The following is a 17,731-nucleotide window of genomic DNA, read 5'->3' as shown; positions in this document are numbered from 1 at the left end:
GTGGAATGTTTCAGATACATACACTCTCCCCTTTTTGGAGAGCCCCCCTTTTCTGAAACTTCAATAACACTTTTCTCAGCCCCATTCCAACCGATTTTGAAAATTTTTCAGTATGTTATGTATATCCTTATTAGGTATCCCCACAAAAATTTTCAACCCCCTCCCCTCATATTTATCCTTCAAAATGGTGTAAAAATGTGTCATAGGGAAGGTTGGGGGTAAAATGGGAATTTTAGGGAAAATAACTAAGAATTAATGAGTAGGGTATAGTTTTCTTATGATTCGATACCGCTGAGCACGAATATGACGTCAGATTTTTTGCTACACTCATCTACAGAGCACTTGGCTGCCTCAATTTTTATTATTGTTAAAAAGCATAACATAAGTAGAAAAATACGCCATTTTGAAGGTAAATATAAGGGGAGGGGGTTGAAAATTTTTGTGGGGATACCTAATAAGGATATACATAACATACTGAAAAATTTTTAAAATCGGTTGGAATGGGACTGAGAAAAGTGTTATTGAAGTTTCAGAACTTCTGCCGGAAATGCTATGCCTGTTGTTAAAACACTACTTTTTTTGATAAAATTAGCCAAAATGACTAAATTGTATTAAAATATCGCATTCGCATATTATATTGGTTAAACACATGTATTTAAGACCATTTCAGCTCAAAGTTTGAAAAAATCACTTCAGAACTTTTTTCAGGGGTTCTCAAAGTTCGCCACCCCCAAAAGTGATCTGCAACAATGAGGTCAAAAATTGACTTGAAATAAAAATTCAAGCGTGCCAGTCGATTAAGAAGTAAAATGCAACATATTTGCCGCAAACCGGACCTCGATAGCTTTTCATGGTTTCCCAAAATATGGACCTCAAAAAAAAGTCAAAAATTGAATTTTTCGATATGAGCCAAGTTGGTGAGGGGGTTGCAAATGATATCAATTGAACTTACTACTAGTAGCAATAAACCATGAAAAGGGCATTAGCGGGGCTCGACGGGAAGGGTCAAAAAAGGGGGTTTCAAAATTTTCAAAAATAGAAATACCCCCACCACAACCCCCAAAAAGGTCAAAAATGAAAAAAGCGTTACGTGCTGCATTGCTTACCCTTAAAGCAACATATATTCGCTACTTTCAATTTTTTACATTTTCGAGCAGTGGTTCTAAAAATTTTTGAAATTTTCGACTTTGGGGCCACCCCACAGCCCCCCTATGGGCTTTTCTGGGAAAATATCGCCTAATATTAATACTAGGGACCATCCCCTATAAGAAAATACCATTCAAGTCTCGAAGTAGCGAGGGGCACGAAAATGCCCATAATGACCCTCCTTCTTTGGTTTATATCTACTCTAGTATTTTCAATCTCTCGAGTCGATTGGTGATATTTTCGAACCGTTCTGGATCCGCTTGAATTTTTCCAATTTTGGCCCTAAAAGTTAAATTTTTTTAACTTCATTGAAAAATGAATTTTAGCACCTGAAATCTTGGCTGGTGGTACGTTTTGGGGTCCTCTTTCGATTCACCTTCATCCGGTACAACAATTTTTGTGCCACTTGGAATACTTCCCTAGTTTGAAATAAAATATTCTGGTAAACAAAAAAACACTCGAGGTGACCGCCTGAAAATTGCCTTAAGTGTGGATAAAACCCCCTTTAAAAAAGTCAAGGATGAGCGAAAACTCGATTTTCAGTAGCCCAAATTAATTTACGCCTTCTGGAGACATTTTTAAATTTTAGAGAAATCGAAAATTGCGCGGGAGGCTCCAGAATGGCTCGAACAGGTGAAATCCCATTCGTGAGGGTCAATTTTGAATTTTCAAAATTTTATGAAATCTTGGTTGAACATTGTTGGACACCTCTAAAAACATGGTAGACCCGAAAATATTTCCCCACCCCACCCCCTTGTCCACAATGACGAAAAAATACTTTTGTCGGGGGGGGGCACACTTCAACGAGTTTTGAATGCCCTTGAACTTGGATATTTGAAATTTTGATGAAACATTGTTGGGTGCCTTTAAAAAAAAATGTTGGAGCCAAAAAAATTTTGCCCACACCCTTGCCCGCAATGGCCAAAAAACGCTTTTTCTGGGGAAAAATCATATTTCAACGAGTTTTAAATAACTTTGGTAAAGTCTGGCGTAATAAAATTCTCCAAAAATTACATTTCATTGAAATTAGAGGACATTTGGCCTACTTTATTCAGAATTTCTTAACAAACCGTACTTTTAGAGTGAGAGTTAACAATAATACATACTCAGAATTTTTTAAAATTGAAAATGGAGTCCCCCAAGGTTCAGTACTTAGCACAGTTTTATTTATACTTTTGATTGATGACATACATATGTATTTCCAATGTTGTTTCTAGACCCATTTCTCTGAGAACCTTTGCTGATGATATAAACATTTCCTTTTGTTCAAATAATATTCAACTAGCTCTTCAAGTAATCCAAGAAACCCTTGAAAAATTGAATCATGGACAGATTCTAATGGTCTAACCTTCTCAAAGTCAAAAACCCACTGTATACTTTTCACAAAAAAAAAATTAGATTCCTCCAGATTTCATTCTCAACTTCAAAGGACACTCTTTAGAATTCTAAACCACTACTAAATTTCTTGGCTTAACTTTAGATAGAAAACTAAATTGGACTCCTCATTTCCTAAAAGTAAAATCAGATCTCATGAAACGCCTAAATCTGTTGAAAATAATCAAAAATACTAAGTATAATCCATCTTGCAAACTCCTACTTCACTTGTATAAATCTCTAGTTCGCAGTAAAATTGAGTATGGAAGCCTATGTTTTGCAAATATCTCAAATAAAACTTCTATAATATCCTAAAAACAATTCGAAATTCAGCCCTAAGGATCTGTATAGGAGCCCTCTATTCCTCTCCAATAGATAGCATTTATTGTGAAGCAGCAGAATTATCCCCAGATTTTAGAAAAACTCTCATAACAAACAAATTCTTCTCAAATGCATCCACCAACCCTTCCCATCCACTCCAAAAACTCAATTAACCCATCCAACCACCAACACTTTGATCATATAAGTAGAAGGACCCATTTCTAATTTCATCACAATGTTGAATGATCTTCAAATCAATCCTAAAACACTCATCCAAAAACCAATATTATATCCCCCTTGGATCCTCAGGCCTCCTCAAGTCAATACACAATTTATTAACTACCCAAAAAATAGCCACTCTCCACTAGTAATAAAACAAAGCTATCTTGAACTCTTATCAGAATACATAAAATTCAATCTCTGCTTTACAGATGGATCAAAAATACCAACACTTCATTCAGGGTATGCCTACTCTATTAATCATAAAATTCAAAATTTCAAAATCCATAACTACTCTTCAATCTACACTGTCAAACTCGCAGCTATTTTCCACTGCCTCTGTGATATACTCACTTATGAATCAGAAAATAAGTCTTTCTTAATTCAGAGTGATTCCCTCAGCTCACTAACTGCTATCCAAAATCTATTTTCTGACCACCCCATAATTCAAAATATTCATAAAACTCTTATTTGATTTACAAAATTCAAACTTCTCCATCCAGTTTATGTATGAACCCAGCCATGTTGGAATCACAGGAAACGAAATTGTAGATAAAAATGCAAAATCTGCCACTACTCTTTCTCCTCTCACATTTATCAAAGCTGACGACCTTAAATCTATCTTCATCTAAAACACACTTAGGTAAGTATATAAGGAATGGCAAAATTTTTGGTCCCTCCAAACATCAAACAAGCTCTTTTTACCAAAAAAAAACTACTCAGCCTTGGAAAAACCCATCTCAACTAAATAGACTTGAAGAAATCATTATAACCAGATTGAGAATTGGCCACACAAAAATCACCCACAATCACCTCTATGAAAAGGCCCCAAAACCCACATGCCAGTTTTGCCTGTCTTTAAAAAACCATAAATCATCAAAAATGGTCAATTTTGGATTTTCAAAAATTTGCCGAAAATCGATTAATCAATTTGAGTAAAAAGCGTTAAAATGCAATCAGAATTTTCCTCTGTACAATTGAAAAAAATTCAAGAAAACTACCCATTAGGAAAATTTACTTCCGTACAGTACGCAAAGCAGTACACGTCACATTTTCATCCAATTTATAACGTCGCTCGTCAGTACAACAGAGTAAATTTTCTTCTCATTTCAGTACTCAGAGCTAATATCTTCATTTATCATCGACCTCTTATCATAATCGCTTTCTTCCTTGCACTCTTCAATTCTTTTGCTGCAAATTCTCTTCAAATTCGAAATTTTTTTTTCGTAACGCTGTTTCAGAAGTGCAATTTTATCTTCGTGATGTCGTTTCAGAACCGCTACGTTGGCACTGCTACGAATCAATTCGTTGTACAACGATTCGGGAACCTGTACCTGTAGGTTTTAAAAATACAAAAAATTGGCGAAAATTCAAAGTATATAAGTAACTACTTATGGAACGTTTATTCCATCGTTTCAAGGAGATATATTCACAATCTCACTTGTTTCTCATTTTCATCACACTTGTATTTGGAATCCGAGACATAGTTTTGAAACACTTGCACGCTTTTTTTCTGCATTAGATTGGCATAAGTGACTGATTCTCCTTCGAAATGTGTAAGCCTCATGTACGAGTCAGCGATATCATCACAGAACGTGGTCCTATTAATACCAGCTTTTAGCAATACCGAATTTAATCCTTTGATTGCGAGAGAATCTCCGAAATTCTCCAGAATATATATCCATTTTAGGCGACGAATCTCATAATCTAGATCGACCGGCGATTGAAATTTATCCAATTCGGCTGAATTCGGTTCGAAATGTATACCCCAGTGCGTTTCAAACTGATCTATGTTATTTTTCATATCAAATTTTTGCTTGCATTGGACAAATTCTTCCTGTGAAAAATCACAGAGCAGAAGAAAAGGGCAAGGCATATTATGTAATAAAAAAATTTTTAGTCAAAATTCAATGGAATTCAAATAGGTATTCTACACTGACCAATTCCGATTTTTTAATACATTTTGTAAATTTGGTCGATTCGTTCGTTGGCTTCGTGTCTTGATTTGTGCCTTCTGCTTCGTGCTTTACCAAACAATAAAATTCAATTAATTGAAGGAGGTATTCTATACTCGAGCATGTTCCTGATCTATCCAACGTTGTACTGAGTAACTTACTGTCTTATTTTCAGGTTTTGCTACTGAAGATAAATTCACAGGAAATATCATCTGAAAAATTATGAATGCGAAAAACAAGACGAATTCAGAATTTAGAAAAGAACTTGTTTCAAAATGAGATACTTATGTACTCTGACGTAATGAAGAAAAAATAGCCTGAGTAAAGCGAATAAAAAACTTTGGGAATGAATTTGATTTTTTGGATTTAATATTTTTTAAATTTTGAATAAATACTTTTCTACAATAATTATAATTCAATTTTTCTACCCTTGAAATTGAAAAAAAATTGAATAAATATTTGCAAAAATAAAATAATGTGGAAAAAATAATAATTAAGTATTGTTGCCCATACATTCTTATTTTGATGGGTAAAAAAGCAATGTTTTTTTTTTTTTTTTTATGTGAGGAGTTTGATTTTTTCGGTTTCAAATGTGTAAATTCAAGTTGCAAAAAAGTCGAAAAAAATAGCTTCATTATCGAGTCTGAAAATTTTAAAAAATTAACCCACTTTTTCGAAATTTGACAAAGGTATCCTGCTTGAGGATAAACTCAATCTGTTAAATGATGTACTGTATAACTTACTAGCTTATTTACAGGGTTGGCTCCCAAAGATGAATTTATAGAAAACATCAACTGAAAAATTATGAAGGTGAAGCACATGACGAATTCAGAATTTAGAAAAGAACTTATTTCAAGATGGAATTGTGAAGTAATGAAGAATGATGATGAACATTCGAATAACATTTCCATTAGTTGCCTCATTAATCGTTCGAATCCGAATTGAAACCCGGTCATTACGAAATCAGCTATAGATGCTGCTTCGAAAGTTAAAATTTATTCATTAAATCTGTTACTATCATGTTGAGTAATGGTACTTTCATAATTTGAATTATATTAAAACGAAAATACATAAATGAATAAAAACACGAATTTCGAATTTGAAGATCGAGTGGGGGATATTTCTGAAAAGTTTTGAAGTATCTGAAACAATTCGATGGGTGACACTTTCCAGTTCAATTTTTTTCAACACTTGGAAGTAGCGATAAATGGAGAGACATCTGTATTTTGATGAAATTTAAAATCAAAAAAAGGGTTCATATTCCATTATTCCAAACCTGTTTACCCAAAAAACTTACCAATCGATGGATCGAATTTTATGATTTTTTTTTCAGTTTTAGGACAAATTGGTTGTAGAGACACACCCAACTATCAATTCGGAAGTTTCTACCCAGAAAATTCGAATAAACCACACTTTCTTCGGATTTCACAAGCTAAGCAAAGTCTACAGACTCCACTCCTATCTCAACAATTAGGTCCAGCTGTTCGATATTGAAGTTTGTAAATTAAATAAAACAGAACAAAATTTATCTGAAATGCTCGTCATTTATTTCGTTTTCACTGAAAACAAGAATATTTCACACATTGTGTTGAAAAAATAATACAAATTTCACAAATTTTTGAAAAAATGATCACAGGAATTCACCTTAAAAAAATATACATACTTAATATGGTTGTATTATCTATAAATAATTATGTACATACACTGAATCCACGATGACGGATTCTTCTTCAATACAGAAAATAACTTGTAATCCTATATAAGACACAATTGAAAAAATTTATCACAAAAATTCAATAAATCATACAGAATATGCAACGTTACCAAAGTAATCCCATTAGGCATTAGGGGATGTTTTCATAAATGCATTACAAATATATAAGTTGGAAAATTTACACAGTAGGTAAACACATGCATCAAATAAGGCACAAAATATACATTTATGCATAATACTACATGATTGTAATACCATACTCATAATAACCAGAGAATATTCGTGCAGTGTTGCCAGATTTTTTCAAAGACAAATCGACATGTTGCCCGTTTCAAATCATCCAAAAATGCAAAAACTATAATGGCTTGTGTTGGAAGATTTCTACAAAAAAATTTTTTATTTCAGATTTTATGTTAATTTAGTCACATTTAGAACAATATAATGCACTATCATTTTAAAAAACAACACTCATAGGAGGTGAAGTGATTTCATGTTTTCTTATTTTAATTTGAAGAACTACCTAATTATAAGAACATACTTAATATTTCTCTTCAAGCGAGTCATGATCAGATCATGCCAACAAGATCAAACAAGATACTAAACTCAACATATAGCACATAGGTGAGAGTATTTGGGTGAAGTGTGCTAGCACATTTTCTTTTTCCTGAGGAACTTCCAATATGGAACAATTATTTAAAGAGATGCAATATTTGTATGTTGGTTACCTTGTTAAGTTACATTGTTATGTTTTGTTTATTAACTGTTTAATATGCCACATTAGAAAACCAACAGACATATTTAATTTGTGTGGTCACAGTGTGTGAGAAGTGTTTAAAAAAATTTAATCCTGTTTTACAAGGGTGATGTATTGTGTCTGTAGATGAGTAGTAATTAATGTAATTACATTACAGCTATCTAGACCTCAACTTTGAACAATTTGTTGGTGTATGATGTAACTACAATACATATGTAGTCATTGTCATCAGTTATCTATTTTTACATGATTTAGTGTTGTTTTATGTTTTTTTTCTTATCAGAAGATGTCGAAAACTTTGACTTAGCACACGTGACCTTACGGGATCATGTGTGCTAAACCTACCCAATATACCCACCTAAAATCATATGTTGCCATGAGCAAACAATTATTTACCGTATTTATGGTAGTTACTTGGAGTTTAATCTCCATTTGAAAATGCCGCGCTCCCAGCATCCCTTTCATACAGACGCGATACCTTTTCTGAACCTTTGGGACAGATCTTCGCAAATGGTTCAAACTGGTCGCGTCGAGACGGAAATAATTACTTGTGCTGGGTACTGGTGCATCATGTATTTAAAAACTCATTAAAATAAATATTTAAAGTTGCGGATCGCGATTGTATGGGACTGAGTATTTTTATAAAACTTTACATAACTATAATTGCAAATTAATTCGAATTGAATATTGAGTGTACTTAAATTCTTTGAAAATACCTACGATCCAAAAATCATGGTTCTACCTGGGGCCTTAAAGGACAGTGAAGATTTACTTTTGGTAGGTTGAGTCAAATTGCACATTAATGTGAATGAATAAAAATATCAATATTTTGTGTGTGGTTTTCTCTTCCTTCATCCCCTAATTTTGAGCTCAAATAAATATTCAATTAAATAAATTATATAAATTACCTAAAACTCGCACCAATCGAAAGGTTGGCAACGCAGGAACATTTTTATGTTTCTGTGTTAGGTTGAAGATGAATAAATTTCACTGGAAGAAAATTCTAATTTGGAGCGTTGGAGATTGGAGAATTAAGGATTATGTCATAATCGTATTTCATAACTATTTCATATTCTTTACTAGCATTAAATTTGCATATTTTAATTCAGATTCACAATTGTATGAAAGAATTGTCAATTTCTTAATAAAAATTAAAAACTACACTAGATCTCCGTTTCATAATTACGCATAAATTATGCATTCGTAGGACTTGCGCACTTCAAGTAATTTATCGTCATGTTGTGCACGGAATTTAGGCCCAGCGCCGTGTAAGTTTACGATAGAAGACAAGGATACAAGAGTGCTTTTGTTGACTTTCCAAATGAAATTGTCAAGCAGCATTCACAATTCGAGTGCCTTCGTCATGTTTCTAATGACAGGTTTTTCATAGAAATAAATAATAATATTGATGTTTTTTTTTTCATTTCTAATCACAATCATTTTTGTTGTTGTTTTTGTTATTGTTTCCATCATTCCTCATTCCAGAAAATTTTTCAACAATTTTCTTTCTGATTGTAGAACTGAACTCTAGAACTGTGTGCTGAAATTTAGTATATTTTGTTATTTTTATAGAAAGCCATTGCTAAAGTAAGGTTACACATGTGATTCACACTTTTTATTTCCAAACTAACGATTAGATATTCTTTTTCCAACAGACAAATACAGAACATGGGTTCTGAGACTAGAACATTTTCAAATGATGGCTATTCTGTCAACTTTGCAGAAGCATTTGCTGGATTTTATCATAACCAAATTCATGACGATTGCTCGATTGCAATACCTGGGAAACCTGAAGTAGTCAAGGATCACAAAACGATCTTGTCAGCTCAAAGTAATTTCTTCCAGGTAAGTGCATTGTAATATAGAAATGTACTATGTCTCTACAAATTTTAATAAGAATATAATTTGTTACAGAGAGTACTAGCTGAGCACCCAAATATGAAAAAAGAAGTAAGACCAGAAATTTTGGATCTCGTGGTTGGGTATTAATTGTATCACGGCAGTGTAACTGTGTGGAAACAAGATGTATGTGATTTTATCAAACTAGTCAATTACCTTGAAATCAAGGGTGTTATGAATGTAGAGTTAAGTAAGAAAAATGTAAGATTTTAGGTACCTAGTTATTTGTTCATTGTATATAAATATGAAATTTTGGTTTCACAAACGATGGACTTGAAGGTTGAAAACCCGAAAATAAAAAATGTTATTTAAGAAACTGGGAACTTATCCGCTCCCTCCGTAGTTATAAATATTGATTTGATTTGATTTTCTTCTCACTCGAAGTAAATATCTTGTTCAAAGTTTAATAATTAACATACGTTGTTTTTTTTTTACATTGTTTTCGCAACTTTTATACTTTAATGCAGGATCAGATTTACTCGAAGATAAGTCTCTTTCAACAAGTACGAATCCAGTTCCCATGGCTTTTCAAAATGTACCACCTGGTCCCTAAGTGAGCTCTTCCCAAAGTGCCAATATAGAAAACTCTGGTGGTATTCCCTTAGTAGGTGAAAAATAATTCTTTCATTTCATGAATTATTATGCATCAACTATTGCACTGATTTCCATTATTTAAATTTAGCGTATGATAATAGTGAGATTTTAGGATCAGGTTTACTTGTATTGCATAAATTAGAGAATGGTACATTCAATATCACATTTCTTGATATTGAGGGACAAACAAGGGAGACTGTTAAGAATAATCATAAAGAAATGAATACAAAGGGGAAATTAAAATTCATTTCTAAAAAAGACAACTTTTTTATTCTTTTCATGTTATAGCGTGTGGTCAAGTTAGTGTAGAAGAGAAAGGATCCATCCTTGTCATTGATCCTGAGCATAGATTTGGTTTCTCAATAACGACAATATCATATGGGAATAAAACCACCACCAGTACACCCAAAACATGGTACAAAGCTTGGTTACCGAAGGTGAAGAGTGATGAAGATGATGAGAAGTGGTCTTCAATTGATGGTACATTGTCAGAAGAACTTTCTAGGCTCCTCTGTGTGATACTACATGGGAGACACAGAGTATGCAAAGGTGCAAAAAAGTATTTGGAAAGAATGCTGAAAAAGAAGATTGTTCAAAAAAGATCTTCTGCTTGATGTGTGGTTAGTAATTGGTACTTTAAAAGTAAACTAAGAATCTTGTGGCAAACACCACTATACATTTCATGGATTTGAATGGAATGAAAACAACATCCAAGAAATGATAAGGCCTTGAGTAAATAATTGTTTTCGAGAGAATCATTCAATTTGCCTAATTTTTTCATTCACTGCCTCCTAAAATCCAGTTAGGGAGGACTAAAGAGAAAAAATATTTCAAAGAATATATCTTACCAAAATTATAATTTATCAATTTGTTTTCAAGATTTATTGTAATTATTATTATAGGCTGCAGTTTAAATTGAATGCTTGGATTAAAGCAAGTATTAAAAAACCCTGTTATAACATTGGTTTTAAAATGTTTCAATGACAACACTATGTGCCCTAGTGTAAGCAATAAGTATAGGTCATCTATACTTCAAAACAATATAGTAATGAACGAAGAAATTTCAATCCTACCTAGAAATGATATGGCCTCAACTATGTATTTTTTTTTCAACTTTTTATGCTAATATTTTTATTCTTTTGTTAGATGTGGAAAAAAAAGTAGAATTACGAGCAGCCAAGGCGATTCATAAAAAAAGAGCACAAGCATTTTTCGATTATCTTCGTGACCCATCACCGGAGGTGTACATTGTATCATTAGACTGTGAAAAAAATCAACCATTGCCCAAAGTACCAGACACGGCAGCATATTATGCGCGACAGCTTTATCTGTATAATTTCACAGCAGTTCTTGGGCATTCCCATTCGGAGCTGAACTCAAAAAACGTTAAATCGTTCTGTTGGACAGAGAACACCTACAAGAAAAATGCCAACTTGATTGCGTCGTGTATTTTTTATCTTTTGAAGATGCAAAATAAAGAGATCGTGGATTCGAAAGCAAGTACTATTTGTCTGATGGCTGACGGATGTGGCGGACAGAATAAGAATTCTATCATGATAACCATGTGTATGCTGTACTTCGCAAAATACGCGCCTAACAACGTTACTTCTATCAAGGTAATATTTCCGGTCAGTGGCCACAGTTTCCTCCCTGCTGGTCATGTGTTTGGACTCATCAAAAAAAAAGTGAAACGCAACAAAATGATTTTGAACCCAGTTGAACTTCTGGATATAATCGGGACTGTCGGCGAAGTAATCGATGTTGTATAGTCGGTGCTGGTGTTGGATTTTCAAAAATCTATGCGAGGGGTTATCAGAAATTGCAGTTCGTGGCCGTTTCAAATCTCAAAAATCAAACGAGTTATTTTACGGCGATCGCCATCTAATCCAAAAATTATCGAAGTGAAAGGCGAGTTGTATTACAATCACGATACAGCAAATTTTACTTCGGTTATGATACAAAAACAAACAGCCTGGGATATTACACCACAAGAGATCCGTTCTGGTAATCCTGTAAAAAAGGCTAAAAAAATTTATGTAAACAATCTGCTGAAGAAGCATTTTGGAGAAAATTGGAGAGACGATCACCGACTGTCATTCTTCGTACCGATTTTTGATGGCGTTTCAGGCCGCAATGAAGATGACGAAAACGAAGAGGATGTCGACGATGTGTGCGAAAGCAAAATGAGCCATGAGCCAGAAGTTCTAATCGTGTAGTATCGTTTTTTCGAATATATTGATACCTTTTTGTAATGTTCTTTAGCGAAATAAAGATATGACTTTCTTATAAAGGATGGTAAAATTGCTGCACAAGCAAGTCGAGAAGGGAAATTTTTTGAATGAATGGGGCCAAAAAAGTGAAAAAAACGTCATTAAACAAAAATTGGTGATGCGATCTGGGATAGGGTACCCAAAGTGGAAGCGCAAGCGGGGGAAACAACACGACGACTTTGGGTACCTTTTCTTTTTCAACTTCGTTCGGGTATTTAATAGGGAAAAATATTTCTTTCAGAGGTAATTTTTATGCTAGATGATAGCCAACAGTGTCTAGAACAAGTTTTTAGTGTAACCTGAAAATTGACATTTCTCAATATCTCAACTGTTTTTTGCTGTAGCACGAAATTTACTTTTCCGACTTTGGGTACCCTATCCCAGATCGCATCACATTGGTCAAAAAAGCAGAAAAACTTAAAATTTTGAAAATTTTTAAAAAATTTCACTGGAAATTGGAAGAAGCAATGACCCTTGTGACTCTCATCGGCTACACCACTAGGTTTCAACGTTATCGGAGCATAAAATGGGGAAACAAACGGAAAAACTTCATTTTTTTGGAAAAAATTGTTCAAAAAAGCCAAAAAATTCATTTTTTGAAATTTTTTCAAAAAATTTTCGCTGGAAATGGGAAGGGGGAATGGTTCCTTTTGACCCCCCCCCCCTTGGCTACACATCCAATTTTCAACGTCATCAGACCATAAAATGAGGGGAAAAAATTTTCTGGTGGCTAAACCAACATGTTCCAAATTAAAAGTGCTCCCATTTGCCCCCTAGGGGTGGAATTTCAAAAAAAATTTCATGAACCTTCATTAAATACCTAGATCTACAATACTAGCCAAAAAAAACGGGAATTTTGGGATATGTTTTTTTGGAATCAGTTTTTTGCATTTCCTGAAAAAAGATGGTTTGGGATTATGTCGTAATAGACACTAGACCCCTCATATGTCTCACAATCATATGTCGAGCTGGTCATCCTTTCTCACCAGATTTTTTGTAGGAGTGCTTATGAACATTGCAGCAATGCTCTGTTATCCTGTCATCACCACATTTCTAAATAGGGTATTGGACTGTGTTGTTTATATTCTATAATTGGTTAGGGATGTATAAATTAGAGAATTGCACATTCAATATCACCATTCTTAATATTGAGTGGTAAATGTTGAAAAAGAAGATTGTTCAAAAAAGATCTTCTGTTTGATGTGTGGTTAATAATTAGTACTCTAAAAGGCCTTAAGTAAATAATTTTTTTTTCAAAAGAATCATTCAATTCACCTAATTTTTTCATTCACCACCTCCTAACTCAGTTAGGTAGGACTAATGAGAAAAATTAAAGAATATACTTCTAAAATTATAATTTAATAATTTGTTTTCAAGATTTATTGTAATTATTATTATATGTAGACTGCAGTGTTATGCTCACCTTGCATCACTCTGAGCTTACTTACTTTTGACTTTGAGCTTATTTATTTATTGTAATTATTGAAATTGAATCGAGCTTATTTTAATTATCAATTATTAAACTATTTTAATCTAGTCTCACATATTTTCTCTATTATTTCTCGAGTATTCTAGTATATTTTTATCAACTGAGCCTCTTATAAGTATATGTACCTATGTATCGATTTTAGCAGCAGGTTAGTTAGTAAGGGGTACTTCAACGATCGCCGATGTTTACCTCTCCTCCCCTCTCAGCAACTGCCGCCTTTTAAAAAACCTTTATCGATCAACAAGTCATCTATCAATCAATACAATTGTTCAATTAAGTAAAATTCAGTAAAACACATTTTAAAAAATTCATCAAATATCATAAATTACCAAGAAAGCTGTTTAATGATAACTTGGAAAAAGGAGAGAAAAATATTAGTACCCTCAACTTACCTAGATTTTAAAATTTCAACTTCCCAACTCATAAATATTTTTTTTACTGCACTTAAAACGACATGATCGTCGAAACACGTGTATTTATTCACGTGTTGAAAAATAGAACTCTGATCACGCGTCATAACGTGTTTTAAAACAACGTGTTGCCTCTGCCTACAAGAATTAAAACACAACACATTTGACACTACTTCTGAATTACATTTTTCAACCCTTAAACATATGAAAAATTAGTCACAGTAATAAAAAAAATATATAAAGATAAAATAGCCAAAACGTGCTCAATAATTAGTCAAGTTGATGCTCTTTTATGCTGGCATCGTATTTCAGATCTTTTTCCTGCTCTTGTAAGCAATATTTCGACCTGATATCTCGCTACTCTGCATGTCTCAAGCGGCCGAAAGATAATAAAATGTGGCAGCGGACTCCAGAAAAATTTCCGAGAAATTAGATCAGGTTTTAGCATCAATTCTGATGAAATCCTTCCCCAAATCTGACCAGAATACCTTGTGTTGTGGAGTAGAGTGGTTTAAAAGTATTACTTCAAGTAGAAATTTGGTTTAAAAGTATTATTTCAAGTAGAAATTTTCCCATTAGTGAATTTGAAAGTTGAAAAGTATTACAATGGACAGAGAAATTGCTAATATCAACGACATCGTGATGTTTATGATTATTATCCGACGTCAGCGGCTAAGGATGATTGGAGATGTCACACTTTTTGGGGTTCGGTATTAACTTTGACATAGAAGGTAAGAGAATATTTGAAGTATTTCCAATTCGCTAAATTTTTCAATTCAATACTACCTTTCTCTCTTTGAGACATTCAGTTTGGCTCACCAAATATCATTTTTTGTTTGTTGTTTAGGGGATAACCCAATTACCATGCCTAGAATACTTACAGCGCTGATATTCATTCACGCCATATGGCATAACCAGCGTTGGGAAAAAAAGGAATCTCCATCCTACAATCAATAATGGTTTTCATTTTCTCAAGTTTTCTACTCATTTTTCTTAAGTTTTTCTTGACTTACTTAAGTATAAAATTTATTTCTATTTTCAATAAACTTATCTTTTTGCATTTGTCTCGTCTACATTTACTTATGAATTGGTAAACAAACCTGATTGACACATCATGAAATTGTAAGATTTGAACTGCATATTCACAATAGAAAGTAGCGTACCATCATTAAGATCCTCCATGATTCTGAATTATAAAATCATATACGTTGAAAAGGAAATAATTTTACTCAGTTTACATTTTACATTATGCGTAATAGAAAGTAACAAACCGACTGTATTATTCTTCAGAATTACTAATGACATTGATATCATGTGTGAGTTTGATTGTTGATCGTTAATGAAATCGCATAATTAATGGAACTCGATCTTGATGGTAAGCGGATCAACAGTTTGCACTGAAACTTGAAGGGAATAATTGCATGGGAATATTCTACGCAATCAAGAAAGATCATATTTTCTCACTTTATCACTAGTAAACTTCTCAATGTCTCCTCTGAATAAGACACAGTGGAAGCCACTATAACGCCACGTTGCTGCGTCATGCATTCATACTTGCTAACAGTTGATTTGTTATACGCTAGGATCGCGTTCATAGGTTGAAAATTTAAATTTTTTTAAATTTTTTTTCTTCCCCATGATACGCGCGAATTCTCCAGGTGCATTTAAAAATAAATCTGTTACATAAAATTAAGCTATATTTCTTCCATTTGTTCATTTTCTCCTACAGAAAAAAATAGGAAAATAACAAAAATGCTCTGATTAAGATGGCGACTGCCATTATTCACACTACTTTAGCAATAAATTCCAACACCGAAATGCTGGGGCAACTCAAGGGAAATCTGGCACGCCTGACACACAAAGGAGAACACCTCCAGAGGCAATTCAAATTATTACGCACAACCCAATTGAGGCGAATTGATCAGATTTCCACCCGCTCGGTGGAAACAAATAATTTATTAACAGAACTACTAAACGAGCAAGCCCGCATTCGAATTGAAATTCAAAATCTAAAAAATCAGGAGAAAACTCCCTCCTCAGATTCCTAAACTCCACCACCTACACTGGAGCCAGAAACACCTAAACCATCTGGGGCTCCTAAAATATATAAAATCAACGATAACGGGGTGGTCAGATACATGATATCACAGACAAACCACCCAATGTTCCAACACCGCAAAGTCAATACAAATCCTGCCTCAGTGCAAACTACTCTCGACTATTTCAAGACACAGATACAGGCACAGCAGTTGAAGTTTCCATCAATCCGCCAATTACTTAATTCGGAGCCAAATCCATCTGTAACTATCCATCATCATGCCGATGCAGCCACATAAGGGCCAATACAAGAGCCATCCCAATCGCCACCACAGCTGGAGACGCCTACCCCTGAGGTCCGGGAACCTAGTCTACCTGATGACTGAGATCCCAATTCGGATGGTTGGGACACTTTCTTGCCTCTGTAATTTCCTCTACGAGGAAATGTACTCCTAGGGGGGAGGTGTTATGCTCGCCTCACATCACTCTGAGCTTACTTACTTTTGAGCTTATTTATATATTGTAATTATTGAAATTGAATCAAGCTTATTTTAATTATCAATTATTTAACTATTTTAATCGAGTCTCACGTATTTTCTCTATCATTTCTCGAGTATTCTAGTATATTTTTATCAACTGAGCCTCTTATAAGTATATGTACCTATGTATCGGTTTTAGCAGTAGGTTAGTCAGTAAGGGGTACTTCAACGATTGCCGATGTTTACCTCTCCTCCCCTCTCAGCAACTGCCGCCTTCTAAAAAACCTTTTATACTTTCTCAATTTATTACACCTTTGGTGACCCGCTGTGATTCCTTATTTATTATTATATTCTATTAGAATACAGCGGGCCACCAAATGTAAAACCCTTGTAAATTTTCAGTAAAAATATCTATATTACAAATCAATACTAAAAAGATGAAAATCACCCTCCAACTGACTGGAACCACAATTTTTCCACCATTTTTCGACCCTTTTTACATACAAACCCCCGAAATTGCTAAATTCTTGTCCAGTTCTCTCTCAGTATTTTGCCAGTCAGCCTCAGTGTAAATCTGCTCGTTAACTTGTGTCGCAAAATCTTTATTCCATTTTGCCAAGTTCCCATTAAATTTTTGTTACCGAGTTTCTGATTTTAAAACAAACAATTTTCAAGTTTTAACCAAAATATTGAACGAATTATTTACTTCGAATTTTCACCATCGAGATTTCTCCATTTCCGTTTTTTTTTTTTTTTTTTTGTTATCTTCAATTTCAAACAATTTGTGTGGTTCCAGTTCTAAATATTTTGTTCCGTTCCAGTTACAAATATTTTATAATAAAACATGAATCCCCAATTAGTGTAAGTTATTTTAATGTTCATTTTTTTTTGCATGTTGTAAATTTTGTTATTATAATTATTTGGTAACAGTTTGTAAATTCTAAATTTTTTTTTGCACAATTAGATTTATTTATAAAATTTATGTATCACCGATTTATTTTTGAGTGAAGGAACATAACAGCAGGTTAAATTGAATGCTTGGATTGAAGCAAGTACATAAAAAACCCTGT

The 17,731-nt window shown here is 33.6% G+C and overlaps 2 protein-coding genes across 2 annotated transcripts in view; both read right to left on the bottom strand.

Moving 5' to 3' along the window:
- Positions 1-4,078: 4,078 nt before the first annotated feature.
- On the bottom strand, positions 4,079-5,937 carry LOC135833637 (uncharacterized). Its single transcript, XM_065347406.1, has 5 exons — positions 5,759-5,937; positions 5,177-5,227; positions 5,001-5,084; positions 4,502-4,897; positions 4,079-4,394 (listed from the first exon to the last, which is right to left on the bottom strand). The coding sequence occupies exons 1-5, from the start codon at positions 5,924-5,926 to the stop codon at positions 4,170-4,172; spliced, it is 924 nt and encodes a 307-aa protein (XP_065203478.1). The 5' UTR covers positions 5,927-5,937; the 3' UTR covers positions 4,079-4,169.
- A 602-nt stretch (positions 5,938-6,539) lies between these two features.
- The window catches only part of fand (Pre-mRNA-splicing factor SYF1 fand), a 33,747-nt gene continuing 22,555 nt past the window's right edge, over positions 6,540-17,731 (bottom strand). Inside the window, exon 15 of the transcript XR_010556762.1 lies at positions 6,540-6,770. The gene's annotated coding sequence lies outside the window, so the exon portion shown is untranslated. The remainder of the gene's footprint in view (positions 6,771-17,731) is intronic.

This window comes from Planococcus citri, chromosome 2 (genome assembly GCF_950023065.1).
Source record: "Planococcus citri chromosome 2, ihPlaCitr1.1, whole genome shotgun sequence".
NCBI classification, from domain to species: Eukaryota; Metazoa; Arthropoda; class Insecta; order Hemiptera; family Pseudococcidae; genus Planococcus; species Planococcus citri.
This window is presented reverse-complemented; position numbering and strand designations above follow the sequence as displayed.